The 19,647-nt window shown below is 39.6% G+C and overlaps 1 protein-coding gene across 6 annotated transcripts in view; it reads right to left on the bottom strand.

Annotated features, from left to right (window-relative positions):
- PRMT7 (protein arginine methyltransferase 7) overlaps positions 1–19,647 on the bottom strand; it is a 169,236-nt gene that overhangs the window by 20,348 nt on the left and 129,241 nt on the right. For all 6 annotated transcript variants that reach the window (XM_033941581.1, XM_033941580.1, XM_033941579.1 and 3 more), the window contains exons 15-17: positions 18,308–18,382; positions 11,313–11,473; positions 778–874 (exon numbers count right to left, since the gene is read on the bottom strand). In XM_033941581.1, the coding sequence (XP_033797472.1) occupies positions 778–874; positions 11,313–11,473; positions 18,308–18,382 (333 nt within the window). The remainder of the gene's footprint in view (positions 1–777; positions 875–11,312; positions 11,474–18,307; positions 18,383–19,647) is intronic.

The raw sequence follows: 19,647 nt of genomic DNA, 5'->3' as shown, positions 1-19,647 counted from the left end.
TTTTTTTTTTTTTTAAATAGAAATAAAAGTCAAAGAAAGTAAGTAAAACAATAAAACGCGGGGAAAGAAGGCAAAATACTGAAATTTCAGTCAGCGCAGAATTGAAGAGAACTTCTCAGCTCCGCGGAAAGAAAAGAACTGAGGAGACGCGCCCGGTACATCGGGCGGGAAGGCACTGGCGCATGCGCGGTGCGGGCATCTCGAAACTTCTGAGTTTCTTCAAGCAAGACATGCTTGCAAGATGTCCGTATCGGGGCTCTGTCGGATGACATCACCCACTAGTGAGAATACCTGCCTGCTTGTCCTGGGATAAGAAAATGTATATGCAGTAAACAAAAAAGAAAATGCAATCAAGATGAAGAACTTTACTATGCTTAGCGTTTCTTCATAGGGGAACAATTCCATTCCCTTTATTATTTTGGGTGCCCTTCACTATACCTTTTCTAGTTCAGCTGTATCTTTTTTTGAGATGGGGTGGCCAAAACTGCATAAAATGCTCAGCTTGTGGTCACGTCATGGATTGATAACAGAAGCACTATGATATTTGTTTTCATTTCTACTCCTTTCTGAATAATTCACAACATTCTGTTTATTTTTATGACTTCCACACACACTGAGCTAAAGATTTTAACATAGTGGAGATAATTTGATAAAACTCTTCTGCATACAAAGTCTGTTTTACACACAACAAAACAGGCCACAACGTTATAAAGGGCAAAAGTATCTACGAGAGCTTCAAACAAATGGAATATCACGAAGATCAAACTTGGAAAATACCTTTTCGTTTAAAATCTGAACAAGACCTGTGCTCACTGATATCTCATCAGTTAAGTGGTACTCCATCCATAGAACAGCTCCATGAGCATCACCATCTCTGGGGGGGGGGGGGGGGGGGAAGAGAGGAGAGAAAACATCACTGGTTAGCTAGGGTTTACGTAGCAGTATCAGAGTTCTATGTTGCCAAAATAAACAAAGACATTTGGCATTATTTATAATCATTAGGACTGATCTTGAAGTAAAATAAAACCTCAGGAGTTTGATCTCTTTATAACATCCTAAGGCAACATCAGCAAACAAATGAACAGTGTACTGTATATAATCAAACAGATAAATGAAGTAATCATCCATTTAATCTTTTGTTCAAATTAGATACTGTTAAGCTCTACAGTAAAGCTCTACAGTAATAAAAAGTGATTTATATTTGGTATCCACAAATTACTACTGGTCTGTCTTACTGATTCAGTCAGTATTGGACATTTAAAGAACTGTATTTGTTCTCACTACAACAGCTCCATGTGTCAAGCTGCATCTTTAAAAGAACGTTTGCACGGCTTGCTTGAAAAATGTAGCTTTAAAGATCAGGGACTGCAGGATGCAAGACCAATTACCATTTAACTTAAAGATCAGTACAGACAGGAAGGAATAAGGGAAAAAAGACAGACTGTGTGATTTTACTGACGTGCTGCACTCAGTGAATAATTATCAGAGAAAAGTAATTTCACTTTTTGCTATAAGTATCCAAGGCATTATGATATTCTTCACTTTAGTCTTCCTTTCAAATAATTCCTAGCAATCTATTTGCTTTTCTTGACCACTGTCACACACTGAGCTGAGGATTTTCATGAACTGTCCATATTAACACCAGTTTCCATTTGTCTACATTCTCCAGAAGCAAATTCCACAGTTTAACTGTATATTGACGACAGACCTACAGCTCTCATACAAAGATTCTGGACAGGCTTATAAGACCAAGGTGTGTAAACTAATTTGATTAATACAACTGAAATAATACCAGGAATAAGTTTTACAATTAAAACATTTTTTTTTATATATCAGGCAAAACAGTTTAAAATCTCTCTTTCCAGAGCAAACAAGCAAAGCTGTAGTAATTCAGAAGCTCTGATTTTCTTTTTAATAAATTTTATTATTTTATAAACTACAACAGTGTAATACATTTGATTGAATACAGAAAAATATTACACAGAGATTACACCATTTTATACAATTAGTATATAGAACATAACTTTACCTACCCACCCTTCTATCAATTATTAATAATACAAGACAACTTTATTACATTGATATGAAGAATTAATATCAATTTTCAATTACCTCTCCCTCTCCTACCCCCCTCCCACCCCCAGATGTGTAAGGAAAAATTTAGGGAAAAATACATAAACTATTAATGTGAAGCAGCAAATAAAGCCAATGGATTCCATACTTTATTAAATGAAACACTGGACCCCAAATATTCTGCATTCATTCTTTCATATTTGTATGTATTACATACATTTGTCCACCAAAAAGTGTAGTTTAATCTGTCATGGCTTTTCCAGTTTTTTGTGCTCAATTGAACAGCTATTCCAGTTAAAACCAGGAAAAGACAGCTTTTATATTTATCAAGGGGAGGTTTAATATGTAACATAGTGCCACAAATTATGGCTTCATACATTAAGGGAATATCCGATTCTGAAACAATATTTATTTGTCCCCAAATTGACTTCCAGAAACTAAATATCAGTGGACAAAAAAATAACAGATGATCTAAAGTCCCTATATCAGCATGACAGTGCCAACATCTATTAGATTTGGAACTATCTAATTTCTGCAAATGAACGGGGGTCCAAAATATCCTATGTAATAAAAATAACCATGTTTGCATCACAGATGCTGCGCTATACATTTCAACCTCCAAGTCTAAATTCGTGGCCAACGAGATACAGAAATATACTGTTTAATCTCGATGCTCCAAATATCTCTGAGACTATTTTTTGGTTTTTTATTCAAAAATTCAGAAATTAGTTTATACCACTGGGCAGCCTGGTGTCCTACTAAATTTGTCTGGTAGCAAAGAATCTGCAGGCTATAATAATTTATAAAAAATTTTCCATTCAGTGGGACTGTAGCCTGGCCCTGATGTCACCATATCCTCGCGCTATGAGAGAGACTGGTTGAGCCTGAGTTGAGATTGGGCAGGGAGACTCGCCCAGGTCTGCTCATAACTATGCCACTGGCTTCCAGTTTCACGCGCAGGACCCAAGAGGCAGGCAGAGCTCCAAAGTTTCATAGTTTATTTAAAATTTGATTACACACCTATCAAAATTCTAGGCGAAAGTACAATATTAATAAAAATTAGGAGTACAATAGTTTAAAACACAGTTATCTTCAAACTACAGACAAACCATACAGATTATACATGGAAAGGGGGAAAGAACTACAATAAAGTTAAGAAAGGAAACATGGCAGGAACAAACACTAGGAAGTCTCAGTGCATGGTTGAGACGATGGTGTAGGGATGAGGGATTTAGATTTTTTTAGGAACTGGGCAACCTTCTGGGAAAGGGGGAGCTTGTTCCGAAAGGACAGACTCCACCTTAACCGGATGGAACCAGGCTGCTGGCGCTAACATTTAAAAAGGAGATAGAGCAACTTTTAAACTGAGATGTAGGTGAAAGCCGACAGTTGCCCAGGTGCGGATGGTTCAATGTGAGGTATCCTTGGAGGATACTTTTGAAGCAGGATATTTAGGGAGTCCCGGTAGAGAGGTTCCAATAATTGTGAAAAAAGCTGGGAGGGTTTAAGAGGAAGGTAGAGTAAAAGACTCAAATTTTCCCTATCATCTCAGCAGCCTATAGTTGCAAGGAAAAAAAACACAATTTGAAGTGTCTGTATGCAAATGCTAGAAGCCTAAAAAATAAAATAGGAGCGTTAAGAGTATATAGCACAGAATAATGAGATAGATATAATAGGCATCTTGGAGACCTGGTGGAAGGAGGACAATCAATGGGATACTGTGTTACCTGGGTACAAATTATATCAAAAGGATAGAGTACATTGGAGGGCGGGGGAGAGGGGGGTTGCGCTATAAGTTAAAGAGAGAATTGAATCAAATAAAATAAACATTCTGCATGACATAGATAGCGGTGTGGAATCCTTATGGATAGAAATTCCATGTGTGAAGGGAAGGAATATAAAGGTTGGGTTATGCTACCATCCCCTGGGACAAAATGTGCAGTCAGACATTAGGAAAGCTGAAGAATTGGGCAGTAATATAATAATGGGTGATTTCAATTACCAAAGAAAACAAATACTTTATCTCCTTCTGCAGAGGAAGGAAATTACCAGCATACCAAAAAATTCAATACGAGAAATCCATCAAACAGCAAAAAAGCTGTATTAGTGAGTAAGCCCTCAGTTCATCATAAGTCAAAAAACGCCACCAAAATGTATGAACTGGTTAAATCTCCTGCCAACAGCAGGAATAGCCAAAGTAGAAAAACAAAAACCAAAATTTACATCAAAATCTACTGAGAAGTAGAAAAATCAGTATCTGTGTCCTTTCTCGGAGGAGATAAGCACTGCAGAAAAATTTCCCAAACAGGCTCACGAACCACTCATAAAGCAAAGCAGAAAATCACAGTCCATCAAATCCTCGACAGCAACATTAGCATAAATACTATAAAAAACAGCAAAAATACAGTCCATCAGATCTTAAGCAGAAGTTGTAGCTTAAACACAATTGAAAAATATATGTGGTACTTAGCTGAAGAGGAAACAATATTCAACGCTGCAAATGTTTCAGTCGGGAGGCTATAAAAAATGTATTCTTAAACGCTGGTAGCTCTCACTCCTAAGGAAACAGCTCACTGAAAAGCACTAAGAAAAATAAGTCCCATATCCCAACGGGCGACCCCATTTTCGCTATTGTGTCTTCAGGGGAGGGTCCACAAAATCCAATAGTATCTCAGAGACAGTCTCTCTTATACATTTTTGGGTCTGTTTATGAGAGGTGGGGAAGGAGGGGTCCAAACAGATGTGCATATGCCAGACTGAGGGGGTAGAGGGATGGTGGACAATGAGATTGAGGGAGGGAAGGAACAGAAAGGGAGAGAAGTTGGACACAAGGGATGGTGTGGAAGGGAGCTAGAGACACTGGATAGGAGGGTAGTTGGGAAGACAAAGGGAGAGATGGTGGACCCTAGGGTGATGGGGAAGGAGAGAGAGATGCTGGATGAAAGGGTAGCTGAGAAAAGGAGAGATGGTGGGGTCCATCGCAGCAGCTGTGGGGATGGAGATGATAAAAAGGAAATATGCCAGACCTCTGGGGAAGAGAAGGGAAACGGAAGGGGAGGACAGAGATGGAAGATGGATGCTTAGCACAGAGAAAGAAGAAAACAACAAATGGGCAGCAGACCCAGGCAAGCGAGTTATCAGAAGGCAAACAGAAACCAGAGCCTGGGACCAATATGATGTGAATAATGACCAGATAACAAAAGATAGAAAAAATAACTTTATTTTCTGATTACAATGTGTCAGATTTGAAATATATATATTCTGCCAGAGCTGGTATCAGACTGTGAACATGAGCTAGAATTTAACAGAGAGGAAAAGTCTTTTTTGTTTACACCATAGCACCAGTGTAGGTAGGAGAGGGCAAAGGGGGTGGGGTGGGTGAAGCCACCAGGATGTTTGAAAAAAAAAAAGTAAAAAAAACCACCAAATTGGGCAGGAAAATTGAATCAAAAAATTGATTCAATAGGCTGAATCGAATCAAATTTTTTTTTTCTGAATCGGGCAGCACTAGTTGGAAGAGGCAGCAGCAGAGTAGGACTCGGCTGCATAGAGTAACCCTCCCATATCTTGTCCCTTCTGCCCTACTGTGTTGTTTTGTCATATCCTTAAGCAGGAATACAGCATGGTTTGCAGCAGAAAGATAGAAGGGAAAGGAAACCTTAAAGCAAATAGAAGTGGTCATATATGTAATGAGACATCCTTAATTACATCAGACTGGTATCAGATAGCTGTGCTAGCAACACTCTCACGCTTTGTACAATAGTCACCTTAGAGGAAGACAACTGTAAAATGTTTTCTTTTAAGCTGTTACACAGTTGTAGACTTCAACAGATTGGTTGGCACCTTCCTTGTTTTAGTACTGCTGTGCCAATTTTGGGTGTGAATTCAAATCCTCTGTACAATTTGAGATCAAAACCTTCTAAATAGAAAACTGTTACAAAGACAGTCTTATATTACCATTAGGATAGCATAGAAACATGATAGTAGATAAAAGACAAATGGCCCATCCAGTCTGCCCATCCGCAGTAAATATTATCTCTTCCTCTCTATAAGACAGACCTGTACAACTTCAGCCCTTGCCAAGCCAGGTTTTCAGGATTTCCCAAATGAATATGCATAAGATCAATATGCATACAATGGAAGCAGTGCAGGCAAATAGATCTCACGCAAATTCACTGGGGAAAACCTGAAAACCCGACTGGATTCGGCCCTCCAGGACTGGAGTTGTGCAGGCCTGCTCTAAGAGATCTCACATTCCTATCCCACACTTTTTTGAATTCAGACATAGTCTTAGTCTCAACCACCACTTCCGACAGACTTCCAAATATCTACCACCCTTTCTATAAAAATGAATTTCCTTAGATTACTCCTGGGCCTATCACCTCTTAACTTCATCCTATGTCCTCTCATTCCAAAGCTTCCTTTCAAATGAAAGAGACTTGCCTCATGCACATTTACGCCATATAGGTATTTAAACGGCTGTATCATATCACCCCTCTCTCGCCTTTCCTCTAAAGCAGGGGTGTCCAACCTGCGGCCCGAGGGCCACATGCGGCCCGGTGAAGTATTTTGTGCGGCCCCGGTCGAGGGCGATGCAGTGTTTTCCTCTGCTGCCCTCGGGTGTTTACCGTCTTGCCGGCTCCCTCCTCTGTCTTGCTGTAGCGTTTGCGCAGCCCCAGAAACATTTTTTTCGGCCAATGCGGCCCAGGGAAGCCAAAAGGTTGGACACCCCTGCTCTAAAGTATATATATTGAAATCTTTAAGTCTGTCTCCATACACCTTATGATAAGAACCACGCACCATTTTAGTTAGCCTTCCTCTGGACAGACTCCAACCTTTTTGTACCTTTTGAAGGTGCGGCCTCCAGAATTGTACACAATTTTCTAAATGAGGTCTCACCAAAGTCTTATAGAGGGGCATCAATACCTCCCTTTTTTCTACTGGCCATACCTCTCCCTATGCACCCTAGCATTCTTCCAGCTTTTGCCATCACCTTTTCAACCTGTTTAGCCACTTAAAATCATCACATACAATCACTACCAAGTCCCGCTCTTCTGTCATGCACATAAGTTCTTCACCCCCTAAACTGTACCGTTCCTTTGGGTTTTTGCAGCCCAAATGTATGACTTTGCATTTCTTAGCATTAAATTTTATCTGCTAAATTTCAGACCATTCTTCAAGCTTTCCTAGATCTTTCTTCGTGTTATTCACACCATACAGCGTGTCTACTCTATTGCAGATTTTGGTATTATCCACAAAGAGGCAAATCTTACCCGACAACCCTTCAGCAATATCATTTATAAAAAAAGTTAAAAAGAACAGGCTCAAGGACAGAACCATGTTGCCATGCTGGCAACATCCCTTTCCGCAGAACAATCTCCATTGACCATTACCCTCTGTTGTCTTCCATTCAACCATTTCCTGATCCAACCTGTCACTTTGGGGCCCATCTTGAGGGCACTCAGTTTATTTATTAGACGTCTGCATGAAACACTGTCAAATGCTTTGCTAAAATCTAAATATACCACATCTAGCGCACACCCTCTATCCAATTCTCTGGTCACCCAGTCAAAGAAATTGATCAGATTTGTCTGGCAAGACCTACCTCTAGTGAATCCATGTTGCCTCCAGTCCTGTAATCCACCAGATTCCAGAAACTTCATCATTCTCTGTTTTAAAAGCGTTTCCATTAATTTGCTTACCACTGAAGTCAGACTTACCGGCCTGTAATTCCCTACTTCTTCCTTACTTCCACTTTTGTGGAGAGGGATCACATCAGCCCTCTCCCGACTCTAGAGATGCATTGAAAAGGTCAGTCAGCAGAGCCACCAGAATTTCTCTAAGATTCTTTAGCGCTCGCAGATGTACACCATCTGACCCCATTGCTTTGTCTATCTTTAATTTAGCTAGCTCCTCGTGAACACAACCCTCTGAAAATCGATCAGGGTCCAACACTACTCCATCCCTATTCGCGTTTGTCTTCTGTGGTCCTGCTCCCGGCATTTCAGCCATTAACACAGAACAGAAATATTTGTTAAGCAATTCGGCCTTTTCTTTATCAGCTTCCTCATATTTTCCCCCTTCTCTTTTGAGTCTCACAATGCCACTTTTGCACTTCTGCCTATCACTGATATATCTAAAAAATGTCTTGTCTCCGCATTTTACCATGTCAGCTGTTTTTTCTTCCATTTGTTTCAACTACCATTAAAAACTCAGTCTTTTTCATCAAATAATTTTCTATCTAAATCAACCTCACGTTAATAAAAGCCACTGAATGGACATTTATAAAGATAGCGCAGCTGTGAAATTATAAAGATCAGTTTCCATCAGGATTACATATCTGCAGGCAGTCACTTTAAGTAATCTCTATTCTCTACTACCTGGAAAGTACTGTGCAAAGCAGAGGAAGTTGATGAACCATAAGCTCAGCACATGACCTTGGCTATTTATCTTTCTTGTACTTGATTTGTAAACTGAGACAAACCTTAAGCTCAAAGTACTAACTACTCTGCAGAAATGCAATAAAACAGTAAAGGATTCAAAGAAGTGGACTGAGACAAAGAAGAATCAGACAAAAGTAAATGCAGGCTACTGCTCTCTTTAATATGTGCAGTGATTAGGTAGCTGAATAGTTCTACTAGACAAACCAGAGAATTGACACCAAGGAATCCAGAGAGAAGAAAATCCAAGAGAAACCAAAAAATCACTGTGGAAAGACGATGATCCTGAGATGGACTTTAATGAGGGAATCAAATTTCCAAATGTACAATAAAATAATCCACATGAATAATAAAAATCCACATACAAATCAAAAAGACCTAGTCCGCTAGTGGCGCAGGACCCAACACGGTCCACGTTTCGACAAAATGTCTTCTTCAGGGGTCCTAAGAGTCCTGTGATGATGAATACGTGGAAAAAACTGATATGTGGAGAGACAAACCGTACTGGAAACCAAGGCCTTGAAGAAGACATTTTGTCGAAACGCAGACCGTTGCTCTGGAAGAAGTTAGAATCCTGGTGAAACCCGAGGGTTGGGAGGGAAAGCTGGTGCTCGGGAAGTAAAAAGATTCTGCAGAACTGCTTGTGCAAACTGACCATTTCTTCTGGAGTTTTGTTCTAAACAGTACAGAGACATAAAGATGTAGATTGAGGACCAAGTAGCCACTTTACAACTTACAATGTTTCAATATCTTCAACCCCTCACAATCAAGATTCAGGAAAAATCACAGTACTGAGACGGTGGTCGCAGCACTAGTAACATATGGAAAAGAACTAATAAGCAAATGTCACAGCACAGTCATAATCCAATTTGACCTAGACATCACATTTGACCTAGCAGACTTTGATCAAATATCCAAGATATTCAGTGATTTTGGATTTAGCAGCCCAGTCTTCTCCTGGTTCCATAACTTCCTAACCACTTGGCACTATGCTGTACATAAGGATAGTAAACATTCTAGCAGCTGGCACCTTCCCAGCGGGATAACCAGGTCTCCTCCTGAAGAGTCGATGCTGGTACCAGAAGAGGCAGTAGAACTAAAGCAGTCTGCTGTACTGGTTGCAATGACTTGGGAGACCTCAATGTCGAGGCACGCCTCTGCAGAGACATCATCTGGATGGACAGTGAACGGTCATGTGGGTGTCAAAGCTTGGGAGGACATAGTGGCATGTCTAGAAGGGGAAGAATTTTTGTGCTTCTTAGCTTTCTTATACATTACATCATTGGAGACTTGAAGCATTGAAGATGATGTAGAATCCCAGTGCTACAAGAAGTCCAATTCTCAATGCAGTCGGCACCGATATCGATGCTGAGTCAGAGAAAGCTGGATGTCGGTTTCCGAGTCCCTTGCCATGTTTGATGGTAATACTGACATAGTACCAAAATGTTTCTCAAATTGAAGTTTGTGGACTTTTAGTGACCTCTTTTTCACATGGGAACAAAGGACACTGGTAATATCTCAATAATCAGGACCAAGACACTGAATGCACCAATTATATGGGTCAGAGACTGAAATGATCCGACATGGAGGGGAAAATGGTCGATGTAAAGTCAAAGGGCTCAATGACCCAGGGAGCTCGAGTAAAAAGTAACCCAAAAACAACCGATGCTCCCATGAAGAAAAAAAGGTTTTAAGTGGTCCTGCGACCAAAAACTCAAAAGTTGAGCAAATTAAACCAAACTTGGTAAGAATAAAGGAACAAGGTAAAAACAAAAAAAAAGTATCACTGAAAAAATGAAAAATAAAGACAGGAAGGCACTTAAAAATAAAAAAATTAAACGAACTGAACAAAATACTGAAAACACAGCTTCTGCTCCATGGAAAAGTAAGAACTGCAGGTCCTGTAAACCAACATCAAGCGGGAAGGCATTGCCTTAAAAAATTTAAAGTGATAGTGCACTTGGTAGTATCCTTACCGGGTTCCATGGATGATTTCACCCACATGTGACAATATAATGCCTGCTTGTCCTTGGAGAAAGAATAGTAATTCTGAGTATAGTTAGTCTGTTGCATATTGAATGTACAGCGCTGTTGCTCTATTTGGAAATGAAGTTGGTTAAGTGATGCTTTATACTGCATATCCAAGAGCGATTAAATGAAGAACATTTGTTTTGAGTGTTTCAGCAAGTGTTTCTAGTAAAGGTTTTAGAATTACATATTAAGCTACCTTTAAAATATTATTCAGGGTCGGTATTACTATACTTTCTCCTCCTCCTATTTATCATACGGCCTCTTTTACAAAGCTGCGCTAGTGGCTGCCGCGTGGCAACAGCCCCGAAGCCCTTTAAATCTCTATGGGCTTCGGGGCCGTTAGCGCAGTACAGCTGCTAGCGCGGCTTTGTAAAAGAGGCCGTATGATAAATAGGAGGAGGAGAAAGTATAGTAATACCGACCCTGAATAATATTTTAAAGGTAGCTTAATATGTAATTCTAAAACCTTTACTAGAAACACTTGCTGAAACACTCAAAACAAATGTTCTTCATTTAATCGCTCTTGGATATGCAGTATAAAGCATCACTTAACCAACTTCATTTCCAAATAGAGCAACACGAAATAGGAAACTGTACTTCTTAGGACTTCAGAAAGGTATACTATGTGTCTAGTCCTACCTGATGGTTTACTTTAAGAGCAGATTTCATAAGTCTTTTTAGTATAGTATATTATTTTATTATGCAGCTAGTATCTACATTAAGAAGCAAATAATACTGAATTAGCAATGTATTATGAACCGCACCTACCTAATTAGTTTCAAAGATCCTTCAGTGTTAAGTGGTTGATCTGGCACAACCTGTCTGAAGTCAAAAGTCATAACCTTTTTAGGTTCAGACAATGACCTGCAAGGATATTCCCACAATGGATGAGGCTCTGCTTCCTGGGATTCCCGGAAGTGTAAGGAATGCTTTGATGAGAAAGAGAACAGCAGCAAAAAAAAGGAAAACTAAGCATTAGTGGAAGTTGGCATAGCTGAATGGGGCTTATAGTCACCTTATTTGCCATCATATCTTTCTATGGAATAAAGTTTCTCACTTTCACAGTTGATACTTTTCCAAGATGGAATCACAAGAATATTTTGGAGGCCAATGATATTCTTTTACCATTTTATTGAATCATTCACTTGCCACATTTTCTACCTCTCCTGTTGGGCCACACATAAGAATATAACATAAGAACTTTTTAAAAAACCATACTGGGTCAGATCAATGGTATGCGGCCCATAGTGGTTTATAACTTTTTCCACTATTGAAGGTGGGCCAATTGTGGGAATGGTTGAGTTTTTGCTCCCTCAGTAGGATATCCAATAAAAATAAAATTTATAATTTATAATTATTGTGCTTTGATATTACCTCTTCCTCTTTATATTTACACTTTTTCTTGCATTTCTTTGAAAAAGTACGGACGAGTTTTAGCCCTGGGTTATTAGGATTGCATGTAATTTGGACGCCCAGACTTCTAATCTCTTAAGGTTTTCCTACAATTTTTCACAGTCCACATGTGTTTTACCAATTTTGAATGGTTGTGTCACCTGCAAATTTAATCACCTCACGTATCGTTCCAATTTCCAGATCATTTATAAATATGTTAAACAGCATTGGTACCAGTACAGAAAGGACTCTTATTATTGCATATCACCTAATAAGAGTAAATGTGGTCCTGCTTAAATGGGACGGCGTGTCTTAAAATCCAAATAAAGATAAGCAGCTAGGTAACTTATTCATCTCTACATGAAGATTTCCCTGCTAAATATCAGCCTTTGGGTATCAGAGTCGCATTATGACTTTTGTGAGCCCTAAGCACTTTTGCAGGCCCCTCCCTCAGCATTTAATATATGACTGAGCTCTTAATCTGAATAGTATTTTATGCATTTGTATTCTCTTCACTGTGTATATTTTCAAGGCAGAAAGGCAAGGCATGATAATAAATAACTTCTACTTCATATTTATTTTTTCTGATTTAAAAAAGTTATAATATTTTTGCGGGCCCTAGGCACTGTGCCTATTATGCCTAACAGATACTGTTAAAAAAAACCCAAAACACCACCCTAATTTTATTTAAATGGGGGATTACGTCAAGGAATTGTTGTCTAGATGGAAACATCTGAAAGAAATAGGAAAGCAATGGGCAAAACTGAAATGAGCTATTGAAAGGGCAACAAATAATTTTATAAGGAAAATAAGTAAAAATAAGAGGGAAAGAGGGCAGCTTTGGTTCTCAAAAGTAGTAGTAGAGAAGGTAAAGGTTAGCTTTCATAAATTACAAAAGATTGCAGAAAGAGGAAGGTAGGCAAAAATATCTGTAAAAGTTAAGAGAGGCAGGTTGAGTGGTCAGGAAAGCAAAAATGCAAATGGAAATAAAAATAGCCGACATGATAAAATGGGGAGACAAGACTTTTTAAAGATATTTTAGTGATAGGAAGAAGTGCAAAAGTGGCATTGTGAGGCTCAAAGGTGAAAGGAAGGAATATGTAGAAGCTGATAAAGATATGATTATGATTATGCTTGTATTTTTGCAAACCGCTTAGGTTTAAGCGGGTTTGAAATTTTTTAAATAAATAAATATTTCTGTTCTGAATTCACAGCTGAAACACTGGCAGTGGTACCACAGAAGATAAACACAAATAGGGATGGAGATGTGATAGACTCTGATAGATTTTCAGAGGATCGATGGAGCCAGATGGGGTACATTCCAAGGGTACTTAGGGAAGTTCTGGCTGCTCTGCTGGATGGCGTTTTCAGTGCTTCTCTATAATTGGGAGAGGTACCAGAAGGCTGGAGAAGAGCAGATGTGGACCCTCTCCACAAAAGTGGAAGTAAGGAAGAAGTTGGGAACTACAGTTCTATAAGTTTAACTTCTGTGGTAAGAAGATTAATGGAAACTTTTAAAACAGAGAATAGTGCAGTTTCTGGAATCTAGTGGATTCACTAGAGGTAGGTCTTGTCAGACAAATCTGATCAATTTCTTTGGCTGGGAGACCAGAGAATTGGATACAAGGAGTGCTCTAGATGTGGATTTAGATTTTAGCAATGCTTTGACAGTGCTCCACACAGCTTCTGAGTGCCCTTGGTATGGGCCCCAAAGTGATGGACTGGGTCAAGAACTGGTTGAGTGGAAGGCAATACAGGGTGGTGGTTAATGGAGATTGCTCTGAGAAAAGAGATGTTATCAGTGGTGCGCCTCAAAGGTTCGGTTCTTGGGCCTGCTCTTTTTAACATTATTCAAGCAATATTGCTGAAGGGATATCAGGTAAGATTTGCTTCTTTGCGGATAATACCAAAATCTGCAATAGAGCAGACACTCCTGATGGTGTGAATAAAATGAAAAAGTGAAGCTTGAAGAATGGTCTGAATTTGGCATTTAAAATCTAATACTAAGAAATACAAGGCCATGCATTTGGACTGCAAAAACCAGAGGAAACAGTACAGTTTAGGGGGTGAAGAACTTTGTGCATGAAAGAGGAGCAGAACTTGGGATTGATAGTATATGACAATTTAAGGTGGCTAAACAGGTCGAAAAGGTCATGGCAAAAGCTAGAAGGATGCTAGGGTGCGTAGGAAAAAGGAGGGATTGATGCTCCTGTATAAAACTCTGGTGAGACCTCATTTAGAATATTCTGTACATAAACAGGATGAAGTCAGTCCAGAAGAAAGCTACTAAAATGGTCGGTGGTCTTTATTGTAAGGCATATGGGGACAGACTTAAAGATCTCAATATGTATACTTTGGAGGAAAGGCAGGAGAGGGAAGATATGATAAAGACGTTTAAATACCTACTTGGCATAAATGTGAATAAGGCGAGTCTCTTTCATTTGAAAGGAAGCTCCAGAATGAGAGGGCAAAGCATGAAGTCAAGAGGTGATAGGCTCAGGAGTAATCTAAGAAAATACTTTTTTACAGAAAGGGTGGCAGATGCGTGGCAGATTTCTAATGGCCTGGCTACACAGACATGGCAACAGAACATTGAGGCACATTAGAAGGCACTGCTGTGAACTTTACATAAACATTGCTAGAAGTACATCTCTTATCACAGCTCTTCTTATATATATAGTCTTCTAATTTAGAGGAGCCCCTTTATCGTTGTTCCATTCTGAGCATTTGTTGCCGATATTAGTGACCCCTCTTGATGAAGAGCCGAAACTCGAGTCGGGGGGCCATGGATTTTAATTTGGTGATTTAAGTTTTAACACTGGCACTGCTGTACATTTTTGAGCACTGGCACAGGCACATTCGGAAACTGTGGTTATTGAATTCCCAACCCGACATAAATTTCAGATAAGTCATTTTACAATTATTTTGTGTGTTTAGGGTTGGGTTAGTGACAGTAAAAGCAATGATGGTCCCTATAATAACCAGTTAGGTGTTATCATCTAATTAAAGGTTATGTGGTCTGAGCACTTTACTATTAAATTAGAAGACTATATATATATAAGAAGAGCTGTGATAGATTGGCAATATTGTTGAATCTTTCATCACAGATTCTACCATTTAATATCTCCCTTTGTTTATGAAGTAGAAGTACATCTCAACATAACCCCTTTATAATGTATTGTGAGCCCTCCAAAACGCACTATACCCACTTGTCCACCACCAAAACAGCCCTTATGGGTGCAGGTGGCACCTAAATGGCAAAGAAGTGCAGCAGGAAGGAGGAGGCTGACCTGAACAGCTCCGGTATAGTCTTGCAGGAGGGGTCACCAAAGTAGTTGGCCACAAAATGCACATGCGCATTGGGCCAAGGAAGGGAGAGAGGGGCACTGACTTGGGATCGAGGAGGGAGTGCGTTGGGACATGGGAGGGGCATGAACTTGGGACAAAGGCTGGTAGGAGAGGGGGGGACAAATTGGGACACAGAAGGAAGGCATGAACTTCAGACAGAAAAGGGAGAGAGGAAGGGGGCACGAACTTGGGACATAGGATGGGGGGAAGGAGGGAAGATACTGAGATGGGGTGGAAATAGAAAGGGAGAATTGTTGGGCATGAGTGTTTGAGTGAGAGTGAAAGAGAGATGGTGCACACGGGAAATGGAAGAAACAGGAGAATTTTTGGGCATAGGGAGGGAGAGGAGTGAGGTACAGATGCAAGAGGAAGAGAAAGATGAGAGGGAGAAATGTTGAATATGGTGGTGGAGAGGGAACAGTGGGACAGATTAAAAGGGATGTAAGAGGGAGGAATGTTGGACATTGTGGTGGAGGGAATGGAGAAGAGATGTGGCATGGTGTTGGGGAGGGGTGATAGAAGGAGAAATGGTGGGCAGGAGTGAAAGGTGCTGCCCATAATCTGGGGGCTGAGAGAGGGTGAAATGTTGAATGTGGTAGTAGAGGGGGTGGGAGAGATGCACCCTGGATTCCTCTCTCTTTTCTCCATGCCCTTTGCAGCAAGGGAGGGAATGAGAGATAAAAGATGGTGGACAGTGAGAGAGGGAGACTTGTTGTACATGGGGATGGAGGAGAGAGGAAGAAATACTGTTCAGGAATGGGGAAGGGAAAAAGGGAAATTGATCCTGGACAGAAGGGAGTCAGTATGCTGTACAGTGGGAGAAAGGGAAGAGAGAGAGAGAAATGCTAGATCATAGAAGGAGGAACCAATGGACAGCAATAGGAGAATTTGCAGAAGACAGAAAAGCAGAAAAAAGAGAAACTGGGACCAACTTGATGGAAAAAATCTCCAGACAACAAAGGTAAAAAAGGAATTTATTGACTCAAATATGTTATCTTTGGAAATGAATATAGCAGATGTTTCTGCATTGTGTTCAAAAGAAAAAGGAAATGCATTTCTGGTTTTATTTCTCCAGTGCTGAAGTACTTGCTGACCCTTCCTGTGGCTGGTGGGGATTTCCAAGTACTGCCAGCTGATGACCTCCTCCAAAGACAGCCAGAATTCCTCTTCACCAAACATAGCAGTCGCTGGTAGCATCCCTAAGCCACTGAGGTGCCAGCATCTGTAACACAGGGATGCTACTGTTGCCTGTCAAGCTAGGCAAAAGGGACCCCCAACCACCTTCAGAGGAAGTCCTTAACTGACATAGCTTGGGGGCCTTCATCAGCTGGAGAATTTATATTTACATTAGAGGCTCTAGCAGAGACCTGTTTGCAAAGTATGTATTCTTCCCAATTAATACTTCCAAATTAATAAAGTGTCTTTGCTTATTTGTGAATGAATCTCTACCAGAGTCTTTAATTCAGTAGCATAATTAAATGAAATAACTACTTCTGAAGTTTATAGGGATGGGTGGGGATGGATTCGATTCCTTGTGGGGATGGGCTTGAATTCAGTCCCTGCGCAACTCTCTAATAAGTAGTTCTAAACTAAACCACGTGGCTCTTCACTTGAAAAATGTTTTGGGACTTCTAGGTTAGCTGCTTATGAATGTATCTACAATGCTTAAGGGTTTCTATTATAAAATGTATTCATGTTTGAGAAGCAAAATATTCAGGGTCAACAGTAGTTAGAGCAAAAACAAACTATGAAAAAGTGCTCCTTGCCTCATCTTAAATAAAATATTCTATCTCCCTCTGTATATAACACTTGTATACACGGGGGCTGTCAAACAACTAGGTAAGTAGTCTCAAACTCGCGGCCCGGGGACCACATGCGGCCCACCAGCTATTATTTTGAGGCCCTCGGTATGTTTATCATAATCACAAAAGTAAAATAAAACAGTTTCTTGATCATATGTCTCTTTAGCTATAAATTACAATATTATTATTAAGACTTAGCTAAAAGGAAAGATTTATAAACTATAAAGAGTTTTACCTCATGCAAAATTTCCATTTCTTTAATAAGACATTAACTATTTTTATGAGGCCCTCCAAGTACCTACAAATTCAAAATGTGGCCCTGCAAAGGGTTTGAGTTTGAGGCCACTGATCTAGGTGAAATGCTTTTAAGTAAGATACTAATGTCCAGAATGGTTTAACAGTAACCATGTATATCAGCCCTGATTTCTTTTACACTGAGAAATGTTGTGGTAGGTGAACAAATGACTAAAATTAACCTCAGAAATGCAGCTGAAGTTCAACAATACATAACCTGCAGTGCTTTAGTGAAAGTCTAAAAAGGATCTATATTGTAACATTTCTTTTTATTGTATGAGTACTTGGTCTTTTGTAAAGTGTTCTGTGGTAAAACTGTAGAGTGAAACACACTCATTAAATATCATTCACTGTATCAAGCAGTAAAAGCATTTCCATTCTAGCTAAACAACTTTCATAACTTGCTGTAGACAAATACATACTGAACAAGGGTCAACAGCAAATGTAACAAGGTTGTTTTATAACAAATCTAAGGGCTCCTTTTACTAAGCTGCAGTAGCGTTTTTAGCGTGCGTTAACCCCCGCGCTATGCGGAAAAACTAACACCAGCTCTATGGAGGCATTAGCGTCTAGCATGCGTGCGAAAACTGCTAGCGTAGCTTAGTAAAAGGAGCCCTAAGCAACTCATCTGCTCATATAATTAGGCAACTACATTAACTCAGAAGCAAATCCGTAGCCTGATCACTCTGGTTTGACATTCCGGTTTAAAAATGCATTTTTAAACTCCTGAGGCCATCAAAGTATTTTTGACTAAATAATTTGAGAGAGAAAATGTAACAACAACAAAAAAGAACCCAAAACAATTAATGCTGGAAAATTCCAGTAACAGATCTTTAACCTGTTCTGTCAAGCATAAAGTACTTATTTTTTTCACGACTAATCAGAAACATATTCCACAAATAAAATAGAAAATGTGGAAACCCTTACCTTAATCATTTCATCCATTGCGCTAACATCAAAACCTTCACAGGTACCACATGGACTGCGGATCCGCCAAAGATCCTGAGGGGCAGCAGAAAATCAATGAGATTAGCTATAAATGGCATTCAGAAATGCATAGCAGAAAACAGAGAATTTTACAATCAGCAGTTCCACTCTTACTGCAGAGATTCTACTTCTGGACTACATAATCTACTTTGCCCCATGAATCAGCTTCACAGCAGTAACTTGTACTATTTGTAATCTCCTTAGCTGGATTAGGGGTAAGCTCCCAAGAAGAGAACAACAATAATGAACCGCAAGGTACAAGCGGAATAAAAATCACTAATGTAATGTAATGTAATAATAATTGTGTATGTTTTATTGTACCTTGCGCAAAACTAGTGGATATAGTGGGTTATAAATTTTTAAAATAAATAATATATTCAAGATATCACCAAAAAATGAACCAGCAGTCTCAGGGTTTTAGCGGCAAAGAGGGAATGGGCTGAATAGATTTGTTATAATGTATAGAAAGCACAGTTACTTACCGTAACAGGTGTTATCTGGGGACAGCATTAGTGATTTCTATTCCGCCATTACCTTACGGTTCAAGGCGGATTACATTATTACAATTTACAGTATTACATATTACATATGAGGTATTAGGTCAATTGGAGATACATAAGTAGTCTGGAAATTTACTAAGATGGAAGGATCAGGGAGTGTTGCAGGTGGTGCACATTTGGTTGAGCTAGTTTAGTTTAATGTATTTTTTGAATAGTAGGGTTTTTGTTTCTTTTTTGAAGGTTTTGAAGTTTGTGGTCATGATTAGAAGGTTGGAGAGTTGGTGGTCCAGTTTTGCAGCTCTAGTAGCTAGGAGGTTGTCATATAGTTTCTTTCGTTTGACGTTTTTTGTCGGTGGGTACGTGAATGGTGTGTGGGTTCTCCTGTGTCTGGTTGAGGAGGATTGATTTAGCTGATTATTCCAGTATTCTGGGCTATCTCCATTTATGGCTTAAAGAGTAGGCAGTAGAATTTGAAGAGTACGCTCGCTTGAACTGGGAGCCAGTTTGTTTCGAGGTAAGCCTCTGTGGTATGGTCGTATTTCTTCAGCGAGTAGATAAGTCTTAGGGCTGTGTTTTGTATTGTTTGAAGTTGTTTTATCATGATTGCTGGGCATGGGAGATATAGTATGTTGCAGTAGTCTATCAGTCCTAGGACTAGGGATTGTACCACGAGTTGAAATTGTTTTCTGTCGAAGAATTTTCGAACTTGCCTTAGGTTTCTCATAACTGCAAATGATTTTTTTTATTGTTTTGTTGATTTGTGGCTGCATGGTACAGCGT

Source organism: Geotrypetes seraphini, chromosome 4 (assembly GCF_902459505.1).
Source record: "Geotrypetes seraphini chromosome 4, aGeoSer1.1, whole genome shotgun sequence".
Taxonomy (NCBI): Eukaryota; Metazoa; Chordata; class Amphibia; order Gymnophiona; family Dermophiidae; genus Geotrypetes; species Geotrypetes seraphini.
This window is presented reverse-complemented; position numbering and strand designations above follow the sequence as displayed.